General features: G+C 44.2%; 1 protein-coding gene across 2 annotated transcripts in view; it reads right to left on the reverse strand.

The window, feature by feature from the left end:
• The window catches only part of CDC14A (cell division cycle 14A), a 129,120-nt gene that overhangs the window by 104,717 nt on the left and 1,414 nt on the right, over positions 1-22,989 (reverse strand). For both annotated transcript variants that reach the window (XM_014571900.3, XM_014571899.3), the window contains exon 3: positions 8,694-8,769. In XM_014571900.3, the coding sequence (XP_014427386.2) occupies positions 8,694-8,769 (76 nt within the window). The remainder of the gene's footprint in view (positions 1-8,693; positions 8,770-22,989) is intronic.

The raw sequence follows: 22,989 nt of genomic DNA on the forward strand, positions 1-22,989 counted from the left end.
GGTGCAAAACGCGAGTCCACGTTATTGTCCGCACACCATGCTTGGAACTTTGTCCACTTAGCTGTGCAAGCAGTTCGAGTAGATTGTTTCCGACTATGCATCAACACTTGCTTGACTCGCTGGGAGCTGGATTGCTCGGAGTTGGTAAACCAGCCAGCATCCACGCAGTGAGGTGTAGGACCTCCGGTCGCGGATGACTGAGAGATCCATTATCCTGGGTCAACAGATTCGGAAGGGAAGGTAGAGGATATGGCGCTTTCACTGACATCTGGTGGAGCATTGAAAACCAAGGCTGACGAGCCCATGCTGGCGCCAGAAGGATTACTCAAGCTTTGTCTACATTGATCTTTTCGAGAACTCTGGGAATTAATACTACTGGTGGGAAAGCGTACAGTAATGACGGCCCCCAATGGAGAAGGAAGGCGTCCCCCAGCGAATGGTGTCCTATCCTGGCTCTTGAACAATAATTGGGACATTTCAAATGGAGTTCTGTTGCAAACAGATCTATCGTTGGAAACCCCCATCGAGCGAAGATACGATTCAGTACGTCCGAGCGAATCTCCCACTCATGGTCGTGTGGAAAACGCCTGCTGAGAGAATCCGCTACTAAATTGTCGGCACCCGGCAGGTAGGAAGCTGTTAGAACAGTGTTGTTGGTAATACACCAATTCCATAAACGGATGGTCTCTGCGCAAAGAGAATGGGATCGGGCACCTCCTTGCTTGTTTATATAAAACATAGCCGCCACGTTGTCTGTTAAAATCCTTGTCGTCGTATTTTGAATGTGTGACTGAAAATGCTTGCACGCGTGCCGCACCGCTCTCAACTTGAGCACACTGATGTGCAATAGCATTTCTCTTGCCGACCACCATCCCTGGACCGTGAGATTTCCCATGTGAGCTCCCCAGCCTACGAGGGAGGTATCTGTCGTTATTTGTGTAGTAGGTTGAGGGCGATGAAATGGAACACCTGTGAGGAGATTGGTCGGGTTGATCCACCACTGTAGGGATTCCCGGACATACTGCGGCACCACTAGTGGCCTGTGGACACCGTGCTTTGACGGGATGTAAACCGTGGCTAACCAGTGCTGGAGGCAACGAAAACGTAACCTTGCGTTGCACACTATGATGGTGGCAGCAGCCATATGCCCCAACAGTTGTAGACAGACACGTGTGGGGATTGTTGGAGCGTGGACCATCATGTGCACCAATTCCTTGATTATTATAAAACGTTCCATCGGTAAATACGCGCACGCCATGGTTGAATTGAGGCGCGCACCTATGAACATGAGATTTTGGGATGGAACTAGTGTTGACTTCAAGTTTATGAGAAGGCCCAGGGTAGCAAACTCGTCTGATACTGTCCGAACCATATGACATGTTTCCATGCAGGTCGTACCCCTGAGAAGGCAATCGTCTAAGTAGGGGAATATTGTTACCCCTAGTCTGCGTAGGTGGGCCGCGATTACTGCTAACATCTTGGTGAAAACCCTGGGAGCACATGCCAGGCCGAATGGAAGAACCCTGTACTGGTAATGTTCGCTCCCCATTTGGAAACGAAGGAAACGCCTGTGTGCCACGTGAATCTCTACGTGGAAATAAGCGTCCTGCAAGTCGAGGACTGCAAACCAATCCTTTTCGTTCAATGACGGAAGAATGGTTGATAAAGTTACCATCTTGAAACGCTGCTTCCAAAGGTGCTGGTTCAGTCTTTGAAGGTCCAGGATGGGTCTCCATCCTCCTGACTTCTTTGGTGTGAGGAAATATCGGGAGTAAAAACCTTTCCCCCAAAACTGCTTGGGAACTCTATCACCCTGATGGTGAGCAAACGTTGAACTTCTTGCTCCAATAGTTTCTCATGAGAGGGGTCCCTGAAGAGGGACGGGGAGAGGGGAGTGGTAGGGGGGAAATAGAGAGAAAGGGGATGGAGAGGCCGGATTGAACTACCTCTAGCACCCATCTGTCTGAGGTGATCGTAGACCAGTGGTGGTAAAAAGAGCATAAACGATGGTGAAAAAGATGATGGGTTTCCGTATTGACTATGGACGATTGGTTTGTATCCTTGACAAGCAAGTCAAATCTGTTGCTTAGTCGACTGCTGATTACCCGAACGGTTCTGCTGTGGTCACTTGCGCTGGGGGCGCTGTCTAGGACGCTGGTTGTCGAAGGGACGTGATTGCTGTCTAGGAAAATTGAAGTCATATCTCCGTTGGTAAGGGAAATAACGCCTACGCTTGAAGGGTGTACAACCCCAGTGTACGTAAAGTGGTGAGTGAGTCTTTTCCCGAGTGGAGGACCTCATCGGTGTTTGCCGCAAAAAGTTTAAGTTTGTCAAAGGGCAGATCCTCAACCTTGCTTTGTAACTCCTTGGGCACCGCTGCTGACGAAAGCCAAGATGATCTCCTAATGGCGATACCAGTAGCAAAAGCCCAAGCTGCTGTGTCAGCCACATCCATAGCAATCTGGAGCGCAGCGCTACATGATGCGTACCCGTCCTGTACTATTGCTTTCAAGAGTGGTTTCTTGGTGTCTGGGAGATGGTGCAACAAATCTGCTAGTTTGGAGTAATTATCAAAATTATGGTTTGACAGATGGGCTGAGTAATTCGCAATGCGAAGTAAGAGTGTAGCTGAAGAATACACTTTCCTCCCAAAAATATCCAATTTTTTATTGTCCTTGTCTGAAAGGGTATTTCTGTACTGTGGCGCCTTACTCCTACGTTGCGCTGCATCTACTACCAGTGAATTGGGTTGGGGGTGATTGAATAAAAAGTCCAACCCCTTTGCTGGAACAAAATATTTTCTATCAGCTTTTTTACTTGTAGGTGTAATCTATGTTGGGGTTTGCCATATCTCGTCTGCCACTTCCATAATCGCCTCATCGATTGGCAGCGCGACTTTCGCACGTTGTTGTGGGCGGAGATTCTTCAGAAGGCGATGTGCCTGTTAAGAGACATCTGCTAGCTGTATGTCCTGTGTGTCTGCCACTCGTTTGAAGAGATCCTGAAAATGTTTCAGATCATCCCGTGGGGAGACTTCAGCTGGGCAAATTGCTTCATCCGGGGAAGATGATGGGCAGTCCGCCGGGGAAGTTTCCATCTTAGGGTCCTCTGTTTCCGATAATTGACCCTCCTCTGGTTTGGATTGGTCTAACTGGATTGTTGAGCTTTTAACTGGAGAAGGTGAGCGTAATGGTTGTGATTTATGAGGCAAGTATTCTGCTAATGGTGATTGGCAGATGTGAGAAGATCCCCTATGCAATGGTGGTGAATGGTGACGCTGGAGGCGATCGTCATACGATCTATGATAGCGGTCACAGCAACGTTCAGAGCGTGACGGAGAGGGGTATCGAGAAGAACGTGCGCTATCATGCTGGATATAATAGACGCGGCATAGAGAGCGCCTCACTGATCCGTATCTCGAGAGACGGGAGGGCGACCGGGATCGTGAACGGGACTGATGTGCATCTAAATACACCGCGTCCCTATAACCGTGCCGGTTGTACATAATCCAAGGGGGGGAAAAATAGCCGTGATAGTGGCTTCGCCCTCTTGGTGAAGCAGGCGGGGAAAGAGACCTGTCCCTATGATGGGTCTTTGACAATGACTTCCTATATGTTGAAGTCTCATCCCTACCACGAAGCATAGGGGAACCAGGCACCGAGTGAAGGTGAGACGGTGCCGGAGAGGTCAGCTGCTGCTGATCTAATGTCGGTGCCAGCAGGACACCTGGTGCCAGAGTAGGGGCAGAGGAAACAGGCGCTGATCCACTGGGTGCCGTTGAAGCTGCTGAAGCCGGTGCCGGGAGGCTGATCAATTGCGGCGCCGGCACGTTTGTCAATTTCAAGGCGCATGAAACTGAAGCCGATGCCGGCTTGCTGGTCAGCTTCGGAGCCACTCCCGGTGTTGGCGCTGAAGCCGCTCTGCCTCTGGATGGTGGAGGCTCCTTATGCCATCCCCCGTGAGTTGTCTGGACCCCCCAGGGGTCACTTTAGAAGCCGCTGCCGGGGTTGAAACTGCCGCAGGGAGGGAGTGTGTCGGGGACGGCTTTGACGTTTTGGAGCCTGCCGGTCCCAGAGAAGCCACTCTCCTCTTGTGCTGGGAGATTTTTGTGGCTGCTGGAGGGGTAGGGTCAGGCTGCAATGCCTTACCAAACAAACATTCTTAGTTTCATCTCCCGCTCCCTCCAGGCTCTTGAAGTTAATTTGCAGCAATGGGTGCACTTGTCAGGGACGTGAGTCTCCCCCAGGCACCTAATACAAGTGTCATGGCTGTCAGCCATTGGCATGGCTTCACGGCACGCTGAACATTTCTTAAAACCAGTTGATCCTGGCATTTTTCAGCAGAGTTACAGAAAAAAACTGATTCCTGTGTAACCCCGCTGCGGGTAGTCAATTACACGGTTTTAAAGATTTTTTTTAAACAGGAACACAGCTAACACTAAAACTCTAACTATTTACAGGTAGATAACTACCTAAAACCATGACTAAAGAAGAGATCAGGGAGCTCCGACCTGAGGCGGTTGAGGGGAACTGACGATTGCCGGCTCATGCGCGGCTGATCAAAGGCGCGAACGCTATCCTGGTGAACCACGCATGCACGAGCCGGCAGAGCACGGCTATGAAAAGTCTCCGAGCTGCGGCGCCGGGACGGGACCCGACACCTAGAGTGGAGCACCCACGGGGCCACTTGAAGAAGAAGAGTGCTGTCCTGATGCCCTGCCCAGAGTGCTTCCAGGGGTGGGGGGAAAAGGGGGGGCCTTAAACGCAATTCAGCCCCCAATCAGTGTGGATGCGCTATTTTGAAATAGATCCATGCCTCACCCCTTTCAGATTTTGGAAGGCACTTCAGATTCTTGAACCTCAGGTTGAGTGCTATAGCTATCTTTAGAAATCTCAATGGTTTCTTTGGCCTTCTCTCAAATCTGCAGTGAAAATGTTCTTAAAATGAAGAACTTGTGATGGATCATCTGAAACTCAGACAACATGAAATATATGGCAGGATGTGGGTAATACAGAGCTGGAGACAATTCTCCTGCAAGTAGTTCAATCACAAAATTTATTTAAACCACTTTTTTTAAAAACAAGTTTTCATGTAGATCACATGTCCTCAAGAATAGTGGCCAAAGCATGAAGAGTCATAAAAATGTTTAGCATACTTAGTACAGAAATACTTTACAACACTGACTACAACAGTGCCATGTGACTTCCTGCTTTCCGGTGATATTAAAAATAAGAAGCTGGCAGCAATATCTTCCATAAACATAACCCAACTTGGTTGTCTTGGTAGGCTGAACAAGATGTAGAACTGAATGGACTTTTGAGTGAAATTATGTAACAAAAATTGATGGGAGAGAGGGTTGGGTATGTTGAGTGGGGGGCAGAGCATTGGAGCAAGGAGGAGATGGGGTGCCAGAGGCAGGTTGTGGCCAGGAGACTTACCAGCAAGCAGCCAAACCAGCCTGCCTACCTACAGAGTTAAGGCTTGCAGAGATTAACACATTTCCCAGCCAACTAGCCTGTCTACTTGCCTGTCCATGTGTTTGTGAATAACTAAGCCAAAGAGAGGTTTTTCTTGGCTGTCTGTTATTCAAATAACCATCTCCCATTGACTGGTTTCTGGCCAGAAATTAGCCAATGGGATTGGACTGAGGGTGGGGTGGTTCCTGAAGCTTCTTCCCTCCCCTGTAGTTTTGAAAGAAACAGAGCCCGGCAGCTACGTCTTTTCACAGTGCAGGGGAGGAAGGGGCTCTCCGGGGAAGCAGAGGAGCCTGCCTGGGGCTCCCCGCTGTCTCTGCAGGCTGTATCCAGAGGCTTGGTGGGCTGGATCTGGCCCATGGGCCATATTTTGCCTAAGCCTGCTCTGGGGAGGACAGGGGGCGAAGGGGTGATGGGGTAACAGGGCAAGAGGGTGTGGCTTGGGCTGTAGGGGTCAGAGGTTAAAAGGTCAAAGGGCACAGGGTGTAGGGATGGGGGGGCAGGTCAAAGGCACTGAGGAGCAAGCGGCACTCCTCATTAGGCACGGAGGAACAAGCGGTTGGATTAGGGCTAGGTGGACCAGTAACATTTTATTTGCATATTCAATATCAGTTGAATACCAGTTCATCACCAAGTTTGTGAATGTGTTTGCCAGTCTGCAGTACAAAAAAGGTTGGGAACCACTGGTTTAAACCAATAAGCTATTGCTTATTGGTTAACAGTCCCACTTAGCCACAACAGGCCGCAACCATCTTGTCCTTCACGTGTGCTACTTTTAAAACTCAGACAGGCAGGCTGGCCCAGTCCCCTGGTCTGAGTTGGAAATCAAGAGCATGCAGGGGAACTGTCTGACACCCCATCCAGTGTGGCAAGGGGTTCCCTGGGATTGGGGCCAGAAGTGCACTGGCTGCCATCCTCACTCGTGGGGATCATTGAATAATGTGTAACTGGTAAAAATGGTGGTGGTTACACAATAAATTAAACAATTTCTAACATCACTATGCTATCATTTTTACAGAGCAAATATTTAAAATATAAATGACTATCCCTGATAAGTGTAAGACGGTACTGGGTCCTGCTGTGAGGGCAGGGGACTGGACTCGATGACCTCTTGAGATCCCTTCCAGTTCTAGTATTCTATGATTCTAAAGTGAGCAATGTCAGTTCCTAAGGGTACAAGTTTACCAACTGTAAAAGCTGAATGCAACTAACTGAAATTGTTGATTAGCCACCAAAATGGAAGCAATCAGCCTGACAACTGCTTAAAACTCTTCAGGAAGTTTTCATAGAATAAAATGGATAATATAGAGGTTGATTCATAAGGTAATCTTAAATAATACCAAGTGCCACCAATTAACTATATTAATTCTTCCGCCTACTCAATGATTCAAAGCAGCAGGGCACCCTCTAATTTGGCTGTCAGTTCTAACTAACCTACATGACAACATACCAATAAATCAACATTCTGCAGCACCTAACTACAACCTTTCTATATCACAACCTGACTTACCAGACAATCTTTAAAAAAAAAAGTGTCTATCCAATTGTCCACACACTTAATTAGGCGATAGTAATGTACTTCATGTTTGAGTAATCACTTTTCCACTATATTGCATAGACAGTGAATTTGAAAGGCTCAGTACAAATTTATTAAACTTTATAAAAATTAGTTTGAGACTCTCTCTAGTTGGTAAAATGTTTTCCAAGTAAAAAAATTTGAACTGGTCAAAACTTGGAAAGTTGTAGTAGATGGGAAATTTCCCCATTTCAGAGTTTGCTGTGAACCTAAAACTGTGTAAAATTTTAGTTTTAGAAGCACCAGCACATGGTGTTTCCAAAACAAAACCTGTGCCCTAGAATCCAGCAGCTGGCGGCTGAAATGGATATACTTTTGTCAATTTCAAATTATCCATCTCTGAAAAACAGCAGTGAAAATTGATAGGAAGGTCTACACCAGATCTATGGACCTAGAAGGCCAAGCTAAGATTTTCAAAACTTGCTAAGCAGGAGTCCTCCAAACAGGAAGCCTGCAAACTCCAGGGTCTTCACTGGAGTCTGCATAGCAGGGTTGCCCCACTGCTGCAGTCCCTGGAATCATCAATATCTTGCCAGGAAGTCCTGATGAGAGAACCCGTGGAAATCAGTTAAACCCGATGTGTCAACATTTTTGGTTAGACCACGTCACATTTTCTGACAAAAGCCTGTTTGTCAGAAGATTGCCAACAAAGTTTAGTGAAGATATTTGCTTTTCTTATAAGGTAACCCCATTTGTTAGGGGTTACCGTAGGGATGTAAATGGTAAACTGGTAAGCCTCATCCTTAATGGGTGAGGCTCACTGGTTACAGTTAACTAGTAGGAGCTGAATAGCTCCTAGCTCTCCCTGGGGATGGGGGTGCTCCAAGCCTATAGGCCTGGAACAGACCCTGTCCATGGTAGGCCTCTGCCCCCCTGCTGCAGGTTTCATGCTGGCTTCCCAGGAGTGTGGCAGTCCTGCTCTCAAGAAAGTGGCTTCGCTGTGACAGCAAAGCCTCCTTCCCCAGGGGTGGGGTCATCAGCTCTTGCCAGTCCCACTCCCAAGGAGGCTTTGCTGCATACTACAGAGCTCACAGCAGAGCTGCCCTGGGAGCAGGGCTAGAGGAGGCTACTAGCCTTGTTCCCCCATGAGGCTTCACTGTAGACAAAGTATTTAAAGTTTTAGAGTATTTAAAGCTTTATCTGCAGAGCCCATAGCACATATTACCACTAAATTTTTTAGCTGTTACACTGACATTTTTAAACAACTTTTACATCCTTGGCGCCAACTCTTCCATGGAAAAAAATATTCATTTAAACATACATTTTCAGCCTTCAGTCTTTTAATACTAACATAGCTATAGATTACAGACAAGTATGCTAGCAATGAACTCAAGATATCAACACAACTCAAAATGATTTTGGCTTTCACCACTTTGCTTACTGTTCCACTAACTTCCTTTGGCTTATATTACATTTGTTCTTGGAGAAAGGTATACATTGTCTTCTGTGATTCAACTGCTGAATAAAAAGGTTCACTTTTCATTTCTTCATGGGTAGTATATCCATGACAAGGCAGCACAACTTCCACGTCCAAAGCTCAAGGTTAACCATGTAAATGACACTTGCATAGCAATGCTATGTATGCAATTGGTTAAAAAGAATATTCAGTACAAAAATCTAAATAGAAAGGGTTCAAACTTTACCTTTAACTTCTTATTTAGTTTGCAGCAGTATCTGTATAACATCGCCAAATTTAAAGGTCCAAAATCTGCATAGAAACTGTGGGATGGGGAAACAAATGGTGGGGGTGGGGGGGGGGGGGGGGGAGGAGGAGAAGAGAACAAAAAAAAAAAACATTTAGAAAAGAACTCAAGTACTTCAATGAACTTCTGCTTCTAGGCATTTAAACTGCAAGCCAGTTAGTAATTTTGCTATGTTCCATTTTAGATACAGTGTCATCAGTGTTGCTGTAGCCCTGACAGTCTCAGGATATTAGAGAAACAAAGTGTACAAAACAATACTGGACCAACTTCTGTTGGTGGTAGAGAAGTCTTCACGCCTACATGGAGCAAAAGAAAAGCTCTTTAAAGCCTGTCTCTCCCATCAATAAAAGTTGCTCCATAAAAGATATTACCTCAACCACCTTATCTATTCAGTATATTGAGAGATTAAAATGACGTTTATTCATTATCGGGGGCCTATATATTTTAGTTGCCCAACTTATAAAATATTTTTAAAACTTGAAGAAACCCTCTGTTCGTTCCATTTAGTCTGTTCCGTTTTTATTGAGAATTGCACTGTTGAAAACAGTCACTCTCTCCCCTTCATTTTTTGGGAAATTATAGCAGCCTGTCCAAATGATAGCTGAATACAAATAAACATTCTAACACTGGGCCCATGCTACCATATGAAGAGCAACTGCTGACGACAGCACTGGAAACTGCCAAAATAGCTGTGCAGGATCAGAGAAAAGCTGGGAAAAACTGACTACCATTATGGACCCAGAACATGACTCAAAAGGCCCTTCCTCACTCTGGCACCACACACCAGGGAACAGGAGCCTGCCCAGCTCCTGAGCCGGAAAGAGAAGATATTTCCAGGCGAGGTGACCTCCTCACCTCCAGCACCTCCCAGATCCAGTACCTGGCTCCAGCAACCCATTTCTACATCTGGGAAAACATCCCTCACACTTTCAGCTAATGTCATTAATTATGTAGTTTAAGGGGCAGTCACTGCCCTGCGGTGCTGACGATTAAGGATATAAACACCAGTCAGAGTGGGAAGTTGTAACCTTTACAAGTATAAATTTCTATTTTAGCTTAAAAACCTGGTGTAGGAAGTTACACTCATGAAAACCTTATTTTACATTACAAGAAAAACTTAAAACTGTCTACTAGCACAACCCAAAGCTCATGATACCATCTACATGTTTTGTTAGTCTTTAAAGGTGCTACTAGACTGTTTAAGTTTTTTCTATTACAGACTAACTCGGCTACCCTTCTGAAGCTTTACATTAGTAGAACATTATTTAGGGTACAAAGTCACAGACTTTATAGTTAAGTTTCAAATTTACGGTTGCCTCGGCAACCTTAATTTTAGTCCCTTTGCTTATCTATCCTAGGTGTTGAATGGAGCTCTAAAAAAAGTGACAATGTAATTAGGGCACATGTAAAGATATAATGTTAAGGTATCCACAGCAATCCTACACTCAGCATTTCCTAAAACTTGAATGCTTCATTTTCCTTGAAAAACAATGGTCTTAACATCTTTCTTGAATGTAGCATAATTACACAGAAAAACAAAACCCTGTTAAAAAGGGACACTGAGGCTATAAAGCAGGGATCAGGGGCCACTAATAGAAAAAAATCAGTTTTAGCCACACAAGTGAGAAGAAAAACCACACCCCCTACTCACTGATATGGCCTCCAACTGAGAAGCAGAAAAGACACTCCCCTTGCACACCAGCCCCAAAGCCTAGCAGTTTGTGTGTCCCCCCCTATCCCCTAGCTTAAAATTCAGAAAATACCAAAGTTAAAAGCATTTTCTTGCCTCCTTGTGTGTATTATGGTGCAAAGTGCATTAATTAGGCTTTTTAACTCAGTCTATTAAATCAACCTGTTAAGGCAGTATGTAATTTGCACACAAGTTATCTCCACTAGGATTATACTATGAGTTAGGTTACTGCATTAAGGAACACATACCCACTGAAGAAAAGGTGAAATTTTAAGTCAAAACCCTCCATGTGTTTTAAAGAATTTTGGCCTGAACCTGCATGACTGAACACAAGGGGTTACAATGGAAGCCACTATGAAACTTTTAAAGACATCACTGCTTCTAGTCCAGGGGTAGCCAACCCGTTTAACAAAGAGCCAAAACAGCAGCAGAAAAACTGCAAAGAGCCACACCAGAATTGTCAAGGAAAAAAACAACCCAGAACAGAATTGTCAAGCAAAAAACAAACAAAAAAATTTAAAAAAGTTAAAGGAGGCTGCCCCTTTAAGACAGCCGCCATCTTGGGCACCATTTTTAAAATCCCACAGCTCCAACCCAGTAAGCACAGGGAAGCTGGGGGCTGGCGGGGGAGGGGGGGAAGGAGGGATGACCATGCGGGGGGGGATGAGCCAGTGGGGGTCACGCAGGAGTGGCTTCGTGAGCCACACTTCTGGGTGGGGGGGCAAGAGCCGCGGGTTGGCTATAGTTGTTATAGTCTTTTAGTGTCTTCTCTACCATCCAGCCCAGCCAATGCTCCCTCTAGCCAGGCAAGCTGCCACCTCTTATTCAAAAGGGAGAGAAATGTGCAGTACTAGTGATTATTAGTTTCAACATATTCCTCTGCTGAAAATATTCTGAGAGTCAGAAGAACGGAAAGAAGGGGGAACAGAGGGAAGAGAGTCTAGTTAGTACAAAGATGCTAATTTCATATCTGTTGCCCTGTTTTTTAAAAAACTGGGGGTATAAGAGGGTCACTTGTCTTCAACATTTTTGCTTCTTTTATTTAAAAAGTTCCCCCTTACTAACTTATGCGAGTTTCCTTGGCCACCCTGCTGCTGCGCTCACCCCCAGGTCCATCAAGACCTATGGACAGGGGGAGAGCACAAAGTCTCCTCCACCTGGCAGGGGCACATGGCATCAGAGGGAATTACTAGCTGTTCAAAACAGCTATAGTACAGCTGATAAGCGTGGCCACTGAAGAGATCAGCAAGTTGAGGCAACAAAACTGCAGCACTGGTGGCCTATCCAAAGATGGATATTGTGAGTTTGGGGCTTCAGTTCTTCCACACACACAAAAAAAAATGTTTTGGTCAATTTTTCAACTAAAAAAAGTAAGTTGAAAGTAGATGATCAGTCCTGCTTTACTATGTAAACAGTTGCTGTACTTTCTACAAAGATGTTACATTATTATAAGTAGAAATATTAGATATCAAGTAACTGCACAAAATATTGTTAGTTACATGGCTATTTCATAGTCCCCGGGAGCGGGGCCAGCAGCCATTGCACTCGGCCCCACTCCCGGGGAGCCCCCTGCCATCCTGCACTGCCGCCTCTGGCTTATAGTTAACGGTATAGTTGGCTACTCCTTATAATTAGGCATAAGGAGTAGCCTATAATAAGTGTGGGACTGCCTCTCCTAAAGAATCTGCATTAGGAGAACATTCATATTATTAATAGAATTTGGAGAACCACTGACCTAGGAGAAATGGATTCAGAGTGAGACCCTAAATCATCAGTTTGAAGCTGTCTTATTTTGTTACTGCCAACCTATATTTGCTAATTTCACAGATTATCAGATAACCGTCTCCACATTGAGACCATCAACAACAACTTCGCCTATTTATAGCACTTTATGGAATCTACCTCAGCAGGTAGACTGAAAGGTTAAAAGCTTAGAAAATTCATTCTTTGGCTTCTTGATGTAGTGCGTCCATGTCACAACTGAGGCACTCAGATCAGTGGAAGCTGGGAGATTTAAAATACATAACTACAGTGTGTGGGAGAGAAGTCTTTAAGTGCAATGAATCTGGCACCCTCTCAACCTTGAAAATAATTTCCTAAACGTTTAGAAACAGAATAATCAAATAAAGTACTGAACAAGCACTTTCTAATTCAGTGAATATCTTACTGGGGTGCCAATTTTATCCCTGACAGTCCTCAGTTCAGCCTGGCTGCAGATGCACTAGCCTTCAGAAAGATTATTAAACAAATAATGTTTATTATTTATGATTATTAAACAAATAGTGTTATAGAGTGATGCTGCTCTGAGAAAGGAATGGACAAGGTATTTACAGGAGTATTAGTCTGTAAAATGATTGTGCTCCACCATTCAGCTTCCCAAATTCTCATGAGCTACAATTATCATTGGATTTATTGAAGGAGGGTAGAAATCTTATTCCTTTTAGGCAAACTACTTTAATCAGTTTATGTAGAGAAGTTGCTGGAAGTCCAGTGGATGTGGAACTATTACCACATCAGACTGGTGGTGAGTGAAGCCACACATGGTTCACACAAGTACAGCCATCTTTGACCCAAAATTTCAAGATGATCATTCTCAAAGTAGAGCAAGTTTCCAATCAAATCTTAACACAGCTGTGATATTTGAGAGGGGCTATAGATACTGGATCTTCTGAATACTTGTTTCAGTGTTGTGCCCTAGCTCATTGGTGTCTGGAGGACAAGCAGTAGAAGCAAAAGGTAACTATTACCTTTCATGAAAGTGTTATTGATGACTAGTGGCAATTCTCAAGTTAAGCAACAGAGCTGCAAATCCTGTGTCAGAAATTCTACATGTGTGGACATCGAACTCAAGAAAAATCATAAGAGATTAGTGGAAAAGTAGAAATATTTCAGAGAATTAACAGAGATTGGATTCTCCTTTTCACTAAAAGCTTCCTCCTGTCCAACTACCAGAAGAGGTCAAAGCTAAGATGTCCAGCTCTCCATTCATCTCTAATGTTAAAATGACCAACTAGTATTTTCAAAATAAGTTTTATATATCCCCTTGTTCCACATCTGATTTGCTAGAAAACAATCTGGCCACAGTGATCCCTGTGCTTTCCATTTTCATGCTGGATTATTCAAGGTCAGCATATTTAGGATTGAATGGGAATGGGAATGCGAATCAAGCACTCAACCTATATAAATAGAACAGTTTGCCATAGGGATGTTAAATTTAAAAATCCACTAGTCGATAAGCGGGGAGCTGCAGTGGGGTTAGCGCCCACACTGGGGCTAACCCCACTGCAACTCTGCCTTTTAAATGGGTTAAGAGCCAACAGCGGGTGGGTGGCAGGCTCTTAATACATTTAAAAAGCAGAAGGGCATCCGGGACTAGGCATGAGCCGAGAATCAGCTGATAGCGCTCACCGGGGTATTTATGTATGCCCTCCGAGTGACCAGGGCCGGCCCAAGCCAGCAGGGCCAGTTCGAGCTATTCCTGCACCCTGGACAGTGGGCGCACGACACATGCGCGGCTCTGCCCCCAGGCGTACAGTATATTTGCGGCCCCACCCTGCGGCGTGCTGCGCACCTTACAACTACAACCGGGTGTGCAGCACCTGATGGCAGCTCTAAGGGGCGCCACGCGGCTGGGCGCACGGCACCCCTTAGAGCTACCATCAGGCACCCCCCCATAGGTTGGCACCCTGGGCAGCTGCCCAGCTAGCCCCCACCTTAATCCTGCCCTCCCGCACGTGTGGTGCGTGTGCAGCCCTGCCCTGGGTGCCCGGCAGCCCCAAAAGGTTGGGGACCACTGTTATAGTGTTATAGGTTTAAAAGGGAATAAGAAAACTTGTTAACCTAAAATGGCCTTTGCTGTAATCTATCACCTGACAAGACTGATCAACTGATGTTCAATTGACCACCACATGCTGTTGAAAGGAACAAAACTGTTTTTTGTGTGAAGTGGTAGCCCTGTGTGGTATGACAAAGTTAGTCACATTTTTCATTTTGCACTATTGGTTCTACAGCCACTGAATCAGGGACTATTTAGGGCTTTCTGCACAGCTACACTTGCTGTGTAGACATTTAATGTCGTAAGTGGAAGATTTACTACTGCTCTTTCAGGAAAAAGAAACTGCTTCTTAAAAAGCATGAAGGAAGTGAAGGAAACATTTCATACCCATGCAGCTCTAGACAGTACTAAATCTAACTTTGTTACAGAACAAGCATTCAAGATACTGACTTTACTACTTCCTAACCTCAAAAACAAGGGGGTATATATTCTTGGAATCAAGCGTAAATGTTCTACGGTAATATATCATACTTTGATTAAGTTAACCTAGATCCTCTTGCTGATATGAAGTATATGGTGTACAAAATGTTCCACTGTCACATATAATTATTTCCGCGGCTGTTCACAAAAGTATCTCTGGTGGCATAGTATCTGTGATGTCTTCATAGTAAGTGCAATCATCAGCAAGAATAAATTCTTGATTAAAGAATAAATTAGCAAGACAGTGAAGGATCCTTATGCCTCATTACTGCAGTACTATAATTTTTTTTTTTTTTTTATAAAAAAATAAATAAAATTGAAAGAAAAACCAGAGAGCTTGCTGGACACAAGTGAAAGCCTATTGTAAGTTGATCAGTCAAGTGTAGGATGCCCAACCCAGCTCTGTTTGCTGAAAAATGAACAAGAGCCACTATTCTTCTTGAAGAAAGCCATTTACCAGTGCCTAACTCATTAACTATTATTATGTCTTCATGCCAAAGTGTCATCATTTACAAACTGGGTTCTCGTCAGCTCTATGCCTTGGAAGGCATCAAAATTGGTATACCTTTTTACAGATGAAAGCATTCACCTCTTGAAGAAGGACAACAGTTATCTTAAATGAAACTATGTGGTTTTATAACCTTCACTAGATCAGAACCAATTTTATCTAATACTACCACAGATGGATTATTCTGTTCAGCTTTTTCCCTTTCATTTGCTGATATACAAGGCTAGCAAGAAAAAGGAATCAACTTAAAAAAAAGTCAGGTAGCACTTTAAAGACTAACAAAACATTGTAAATGGTATCATGAGCTTTTGTTGGCACAGCCCACTTCTTCAGGTAGCCAGAGTGTTGGATGTCCGGGACCAAAATAATGGATGTCCTGGACCAAAATAAATGGGGGTGGGGAGCTGGAAGAAGGGGAAAATGGGGGGCAGAAGGGGAGGAGGAGGAGGAGAAGGAGGAGAGAAAGTGGTTTTCATCAAGCTCTCATTTATGCACCATGGCATGATAGGTTCAAGTTAATGCACAACATGTTTATGTGGAACAGTTATTACAGTAGTAAGATTCAAGATAGTAGGCATTTGTGATATGATTAAATAGCTTTTAAATGCATTTCATTTGATAAAATAGACATTTGATTTGAATGTATGAGCAAGAGTACAGAGGATGGACTATAAGAAATAGTTATAGTATTAAAAGTTCTCTTTAAATTATGTGAGTGACCAGAATTTAAGATTGAACACGTAAAACGTGCATAGGAATTTTTGGGAGTCCATCTCAGTTTATTAAAATGGAATGTCTAACAACTATTCATTTTTACACCACAGACTTCTGTTTGAAGAACACGTAGCTGTATAGGTGACAGATCTTAAATATTGGAGCGATCAGATAAATACCACTAGGAAAGCAATCTTCAGCCTAACACTTTGTCTACACTACCAAGTTTGTCTCCAAATACAGTCTTTTGGTGACAACAGTGAGTGCACACATACTGCAATAGGGATGTTAAATTTTGATCAATCACAGTCAATGGAAATCCCATTGACTACTTGATTAGTTAGTCGATAAGAACTTCCACGTTCTGCCTTTGAAATGTACAAGTGTGCAGATCAAAGAATGAAACACCGTGTAAAGCCCGGGGGCCAGCAGAGAGTCCTGCTAACCCCAGGCTTCATGCGGAGTGCCAATCTGCTGGGGCTTCTGTACATTACAAAGAGGAAGAGCCACATGGAGCCTGGGATCAGCGGGGGACTCCCTGCTGGCCTGGCTCCACTGAGGCTCTTGTACATTTCCAAGTTGGCTGCATCCTGACCTCCTCCCATACAGCTGGAGGGAAACTAGCTTTTAAGCTAGCTCCCTCCAGGACCCGCCTCTCATCCCCACCTTGCTGCCTCTGGGTGTTAGAGGCAGCTGGGGGGGTGGGGCGGGGGAAGAGGAGAGAAGAAAAACTAGTTGACTAGTATGTCGACTATCCAAAAAGCTTTTGCTTATCAGACAGTGACTAGTTGATGAGTTGCTTATATCCCTATACTACAGTGTGATTTTTGTTAAGATGACCATTCTGGTGACAAATAACCCCCCCCCCCCCCCCCGACTCTCTCCATTCCCCTTTTTTGTTGAGAAAAGGCCAGTGTTTTGTCAATTTGTTTTGTCAAAAGAACTGTCTTCTGCCAGTTTTCCACAATGCCTTCCCTGATCGCTCTGCTCAATGTTTTGATCTGTGCTATGTACACACCCCTCCTTTTTCAGAACTCTGGGAAGTATCCGACAGCTGAGTGAGCTGCTCTATTTGGGAAACCAAGCAAATCATGAGAATGCTCCTGTTCTGCCCTGCACTAAAAACACAGAAGCAGACAGACTGCTGCTGCAGGAGAAGGGAACATACTGCTGCTCTGCGTTGACATTCCTTAGTCAGGAGAGTTCACAGAGCTACTCATGATGCCACTGTCAGCTGCTGAGGAGGCTGTGGAAGGGAATCCCAAGATGTGATCAACTTTGCTTTTCCACAACACTGCATGGTGGGATACTTACGCACAGTGCATTGCTCACAGTCAACATGCCTCCAGTGTGGGCAGGATTGTCAACAGGAAGCAAGCATGAACACCCTCTGGTGAGTTTTGTTGTGTCAATTTTTGGGTGTTGACAAAACTTGGTAGCAAAGACATAGCCTAAGTGTCTGGAGTTACTAGCTAGGAAATATCTATTGCTTTAATTGATGCACAATGGGCCTCAGAGTTTCTACAACTAAATTAAATATATAAGTTCTGGGTTCTTATAATGGTATCATAAAAGACAGGCTTATTTTCTTCTGTAAAAAAGTATCCGAGTGGTAGGTAAGAGGACACATTCATAATGTCATCAGCTGTGTGATTACTCACATCTCACCATTATTCTGAACATTCTTTTATACCTATAAAGACTCTCAAACAATTTGGGATCTCAACTGATACCTCACAGATCCTCAAAAACCTAATAAGACAGTTATTGCCACAGAAAGCTTGCAGTACTCTAAACAGAGGAAGCATTACAAGGCCACTGGTTTGCTCGATATGACACCTACAGCTATCAGGAGACTTACATTCTATTTCCAGCTTTGCTACTACCTGCTATGTTCAGACAAATACATGAATAAAACATATGGAGGATACTGTTGCTAGGCCATCATGCACTTTCCTGTGGATGACCGAAGTTCTGTAGAGGACAAAGTACTGCTGAAGCCATCCAAATTGTGTCTACTATATTTATATGAAGAATAACAAAGAGTAACAAACGTCAAGGCAAAACTCTGCATTGGTCACTTAAAGGGAGGTACGGGTTGAACCTCTTGACTAGGACTCTCTGGTCTGGCAACATCCATGCTCCGGAAGGACCACATATGTTGCTAGACTACAGCCCCAACCTCAGAGGTTGCCAGTGGCTGGGAGCTCAGAGTCTGGCTTCAGGCAGCCTGTAGGGGCAGTGGCCTAGGGGCAGGGAGTGAGCCTGTAAATGAACCCCACCAGCCCTGAAGGTGCTGCCAGCTGGAGTGGAAGAGCTTCATACCATCCAGGGCTATGCCATCTAGGGACAGGGAGCCTCGCCAATCTGAACAGAGGTGAATCCCTGAGTGAAACTCTGCCAGTGAGTCAGGGGAAGGCCACTGGTCGGGCCTATGACCAGAAGGGGGAGTCCTGGGTCAGCCCAAGGCCTGATCTTCCCTGGTCCAACAAACTCCCTCCTTTGGGACCACTCCAGTCCTGCGGTTACACCACCAGGGAAGTCCAACCTGTACACACTCCTGCACAAAGTTACTTAAAAATCTATATATTGGCTGATAATTGTCACCTAGTTTCTAAATATCCAGTCCCCTCCCCTCAGGAAGCTTTTTTTTTTTTATTAAAGATAGTCATTCTGTGCACAAAAACTAAAATAACTATTTTTCATTAATCTATGAAATAACATTTTTGGGCTCTTCCTAGTGACTCAAAGAGCAATTAACAAGCTATTGCTAAAGCTATATGAAAAACAATCAATGGATGTAAGTGGACCGGAAATACTCATTTTTCCTGTAAATTTCTACTGTTTGGCAAGATAGATTACAGATGTGTTCTCTAACCTAGGGGATCTCAACTGTGTGGGCCAACATGGAAAGAGAAAGTCTTAGGTAGCTCAAACCCAAGAAATACTGTAACAGAAATAAACCCATAACTTTGAACTGCATCTGAAAGGTAAACTGAAAGGCAATAAAAATCATGGAACACAGGTATCATGTTCTAGCTCAAGAATTACAACCAAGGTCTAATTCAGGGTCAGCAACCTTTCCCAGGTGGAGTGCCAAGATTTACTCTCCAGGGAAAAGTGAAGGGGCTCTCTCTACCATGTGCCCCATGGACCACATGGGTCAGTGCACACCTTTCTGCAAACTACCAGTTGCTGATGGAACCTCACCATTTATCACATAATCATGCCCCAGCCATTCTGCTAGTTCTGCAGCTGGGGAGAACAGTTTAATTTAAATTATTGAACAGATTAAGCGTTTTAAAATGAAGTTTGATAAACTAAGTACATTGTTATTTCCAACAAAAGGTTTCAATGTTTTATTTACTGCAGGGGTGGAAAACCGTTTTTGGGTGGGTGTGGGGGGGGTCATCACTGACCCACAGAAAAAAAAAAATCAGCTGGGGACCTCATAAACGAGAAGCAAAAAACCCTCCTCCCAAAACCTCCAACCCTCAATGATGTGGCTCCCAATTGAGACACCTCACTCCTGTGGCGCTCCAGCTCTCACAGGTGAGGGGGAAGGAACGGGAGGACTCAGGTTCAGGGCTTCCCATGGGCTAGATTTACTTTTCTGGGGTTCCAAAGTTAGCCCATTTTGTGGACCCCCCTTAGGCTTTGGGGGGGAGGGGAGGGAACAAAAATGATGGATTCAATGTGTGGGACAGGGCTGCCAGCAAGTAGGACAGGGATGCAGGATCTGGGTGGTAGGTGGGGTGCATGATGGGGGTGAGAATGGCAGGGTCTGGAAGGGAGTTTGGCGGCTGAAGAGGATGTGGGTCCGAGGGGGAGTAATGCAGAAAAGGTGAGAGGGTAGAATGCAGTCAAATAGCTAGTTGGGGAGGGAGGCAAAGAACTGGGGAGTAAAGTGCAGCTTCTGCAAACTAAAATTGCATCCCACTCCACTGACATCTTCCCCATGTCCCCTTTATCCTGTCCCCACAGCCTCCTTCACCCACTTTGCACCCACAACCCTCCGTCTCCAGCACACTCACCAGCAGGACAGTAGCACAGGAACTTGCAGCCCCCCGGGAGCAGCGCTGGGGTGGGGAAAGATGTGTGGAGGAGGAGGGGCGCAGAGTTTCTTCCCTGCCAGGCCCAGCCATTTGCTTGCAGACTGAGGCTCTGGGGTTTGGACAGGTAGAGCCCAGGGCTGGCTCCAGCCTAGCTGGGCACAACAGAACACTGGGGAAGGGGCTTTGCATGCCTGCACACAGCCCATGGGGAGCAGTGCGGTGCAGCCTGGGCCTCGGTGTGCCACATGTGACCAGCCATCCAGCCCTGGCTCTGCAGAGCAGGCCCAGCCATGCTCCCACCCCGAAGCAGGAAGCAGAGCCTGTAGTCAGGAGACAGGGGTTAACCCCTCAGCTCCTGGGAGCTGTATGTCCAGGCTGAGATGGGGCAACCCCAGAGACTTGTGTGTATGCATGTGCCTCTGCCATTCCGTACCTCAGAAGGAAGCCGGACCTGTTGCTCTGGTCTGCAGCTACGTGGCCTGAGCTTCCCATTGCATGGGCTGGACACCTGCCCCATGTGCCATCGAAAATTGGATCACATGCTGCCTGTGGCGTGTGTGCTGGGGGTTGCTGACCTCTGATCTAATCTATGTTTTTAAAGGTTTGTTGGTTTAACTATAGAAGAAAACTGGAAGACTTAAGCCCCTCATACAAGCATGAGTGCTTTTGTCAACATAGTTTACTCTGGTTCAGTGGTTAAATACACTACAGCAGCAAAAGCACTTTTTGCCAATAAAACTTCATCTACATTAAGATTTTTTCTGGCAAAAAGTCACACTTAAACTTCTCTTACAGCAATGTTGGTTAACATATACCTAACCTAAATAATTGGGCCTATGCGTTGTGTACTAGGTGAAAACTCCATGTGGTTTTCTGGTCTCCTCTAGCAGACCATATTGTAGTGATTGAATATGGACAAAACTGTATCCACATCCATAAGAGGTCACGGGCATTTTCACCAAATAAGTACAGCCTTAGTGCTTTAGTTGCTATTTTAATAAAGTAACACTCCTTACCAAAATTAACTGTAGATCTAAGGGTATCTCGCAGTTGCAAGAGGACAAACGATCTCTTCAGAAGTGATACCAGTCTCACTTGTTTTTAAGGCAGGGGGAAACATCTGGCAACGTTACTTGTCTTACCAGGTTCTTTCAGCTACTTTTTCCTAATCCCAATACATACTGTCCATCCAAATGCAATAAAAAGATGACAGACCCGGATGTTATCTGTGTATGTTTAACACTGCCGTCCAAAACAGTATCTGTCCAGCTGACTTACTCCCATCAGTGTACTAGTATCTTCACCAAATCACTACTTGCACTAATGCAGCCTTGTTGCTAAAGCATTTCAAGTGTAAAAATGCACTGGCTCAGTATGACATTTTTCATAAATCCTCAGAACCTCAGTAAAGTTAAACCTGCCTGAATATGAAATTTAACTTGTTTGTTCCCCCTGACACAGAAGCACAACTCACAAAAGCAATTAATCTGCAAATAGGTGAAAACCATACAGAATTATTTTTAATGGAGCAGAAATACAAATTTATCAAGCTGTCAGTAACCCAAAAGTCTCCTTGGGGGTGATTGACCAAATGCTAACAAAAATATTCCATCAGATAAGCAACTTGCCCCCAAAAGAGCAACTTATACATGTTGCATCTTTGTATGAATGCACTGTATTAAAGGAACTTTTGCATACAAGAATTCCAAAACTAAACTGTTTAGGGTCAAAGTTAAATTTTGCTAAATACATTTGTGTAATGAATTCCCCAGATAACCAGATTAAAAGCAAATAAGCACATGAAGTTAGAATGTATTCTCCTTTAGTTTCAGGTCCCTATTCTTCATGCCTCTTCCCTTGGCCTCCAGTATCATGCCATTTTTGTGTACTACTTAAACAACTCTGAATGCCCATACTGCGATAAAGCTACAAACAGATCATACTTGATACATACAAAATATAGTCTAGTTCTCTTGAGTTTAATATTAATTTTGTATTCTATAGGCTAAGTTATAACTTCATTCAACAAAATGAGGCTATAAGCCTACCTTTGAGGAGTTCTGATCATACAAATAAAATAGATAACAGGATAACAAAACCACCTTGTTTTAATAATGTTATTGAGAAGAGCCACAATCAATTTAAAAAAGCCACACATCTAAAAGTACTTTTATCGCCAATATCTATGAATATGTTTAATCTATATTTTTCAGTTTTGTGCAGGTGCCACCACTTTATGTACAGTCAATTTCACTGCTGGCCCTAAAATATCAGTTTCTCTTGTGTATGTGGCTTTTACAGCCCACAGGACAGAAAAAAGTTAAACAAACTTTTTAAAAAAAGCCTACAAAATTATTAGTAAAAGCTACCTTTATTCCCTCCGCCCCCCATTGGGATAGATATCCAGTTTTAGGTTCCTCTTAAGAGCTGATCAAAGCTTTACTATCTCATAATCGTAAAATCACATTATACTTTTCAGAATATTGAAAATAAGGTGTTAATCACTAACAAAACAGAGAAGACAGTTGTTTCACCGGCCTTCCCAGGACACAGACTTCTATTTAAAGCTTCATTTAATAAGATTCAATTAGCCTTAAAGGGGCCTCTCTTTACAAATAAATCCTGAATAGCATGTCCATCCCACTCACTCCTTGGACAACTACAATTTAAGAAATTTTACTGCAGTCTTGCTGTTCTTTAGGGCAGCGTGTCCCAATTTTATTTCACCATGGAATGGTTTTAAACTAGAAAGAATTTTGCAGAAGCCCTATTAACAGTCTTATATATGGAGCTGAAAAAGTAGATCACAAATAAGTAAGGATAATAAAAGTGAAACAAGATCATGACAAACGCAAATAAAAATTGTTTTCAATAAAATTCATAAATGCTTAAATATTTTTTTAAATCATAAAATGTTAGTGTAATAGAATTTTCTCACTGAACCCTTATTTTCACTTAGCGGTACCCCAGGGTTCCATGCAACATCATTTGGGAAACACTGATTTAGGGGGAGA

Source organism: Pelodiscus sinensis, chromosome 9 (assembly GCF_049634645.1).
Source record: "Pelodiscus sinensis isolate JC-2024 chromosome 9, ASM4963464v1, whole genome shotgun sequence".
NCBI classification, from domain to species: Eukaryota; Metazoa; Chordata; order Testudines; family Trionychidae; genus Pelodiscus; species Pelodiscus sinensis.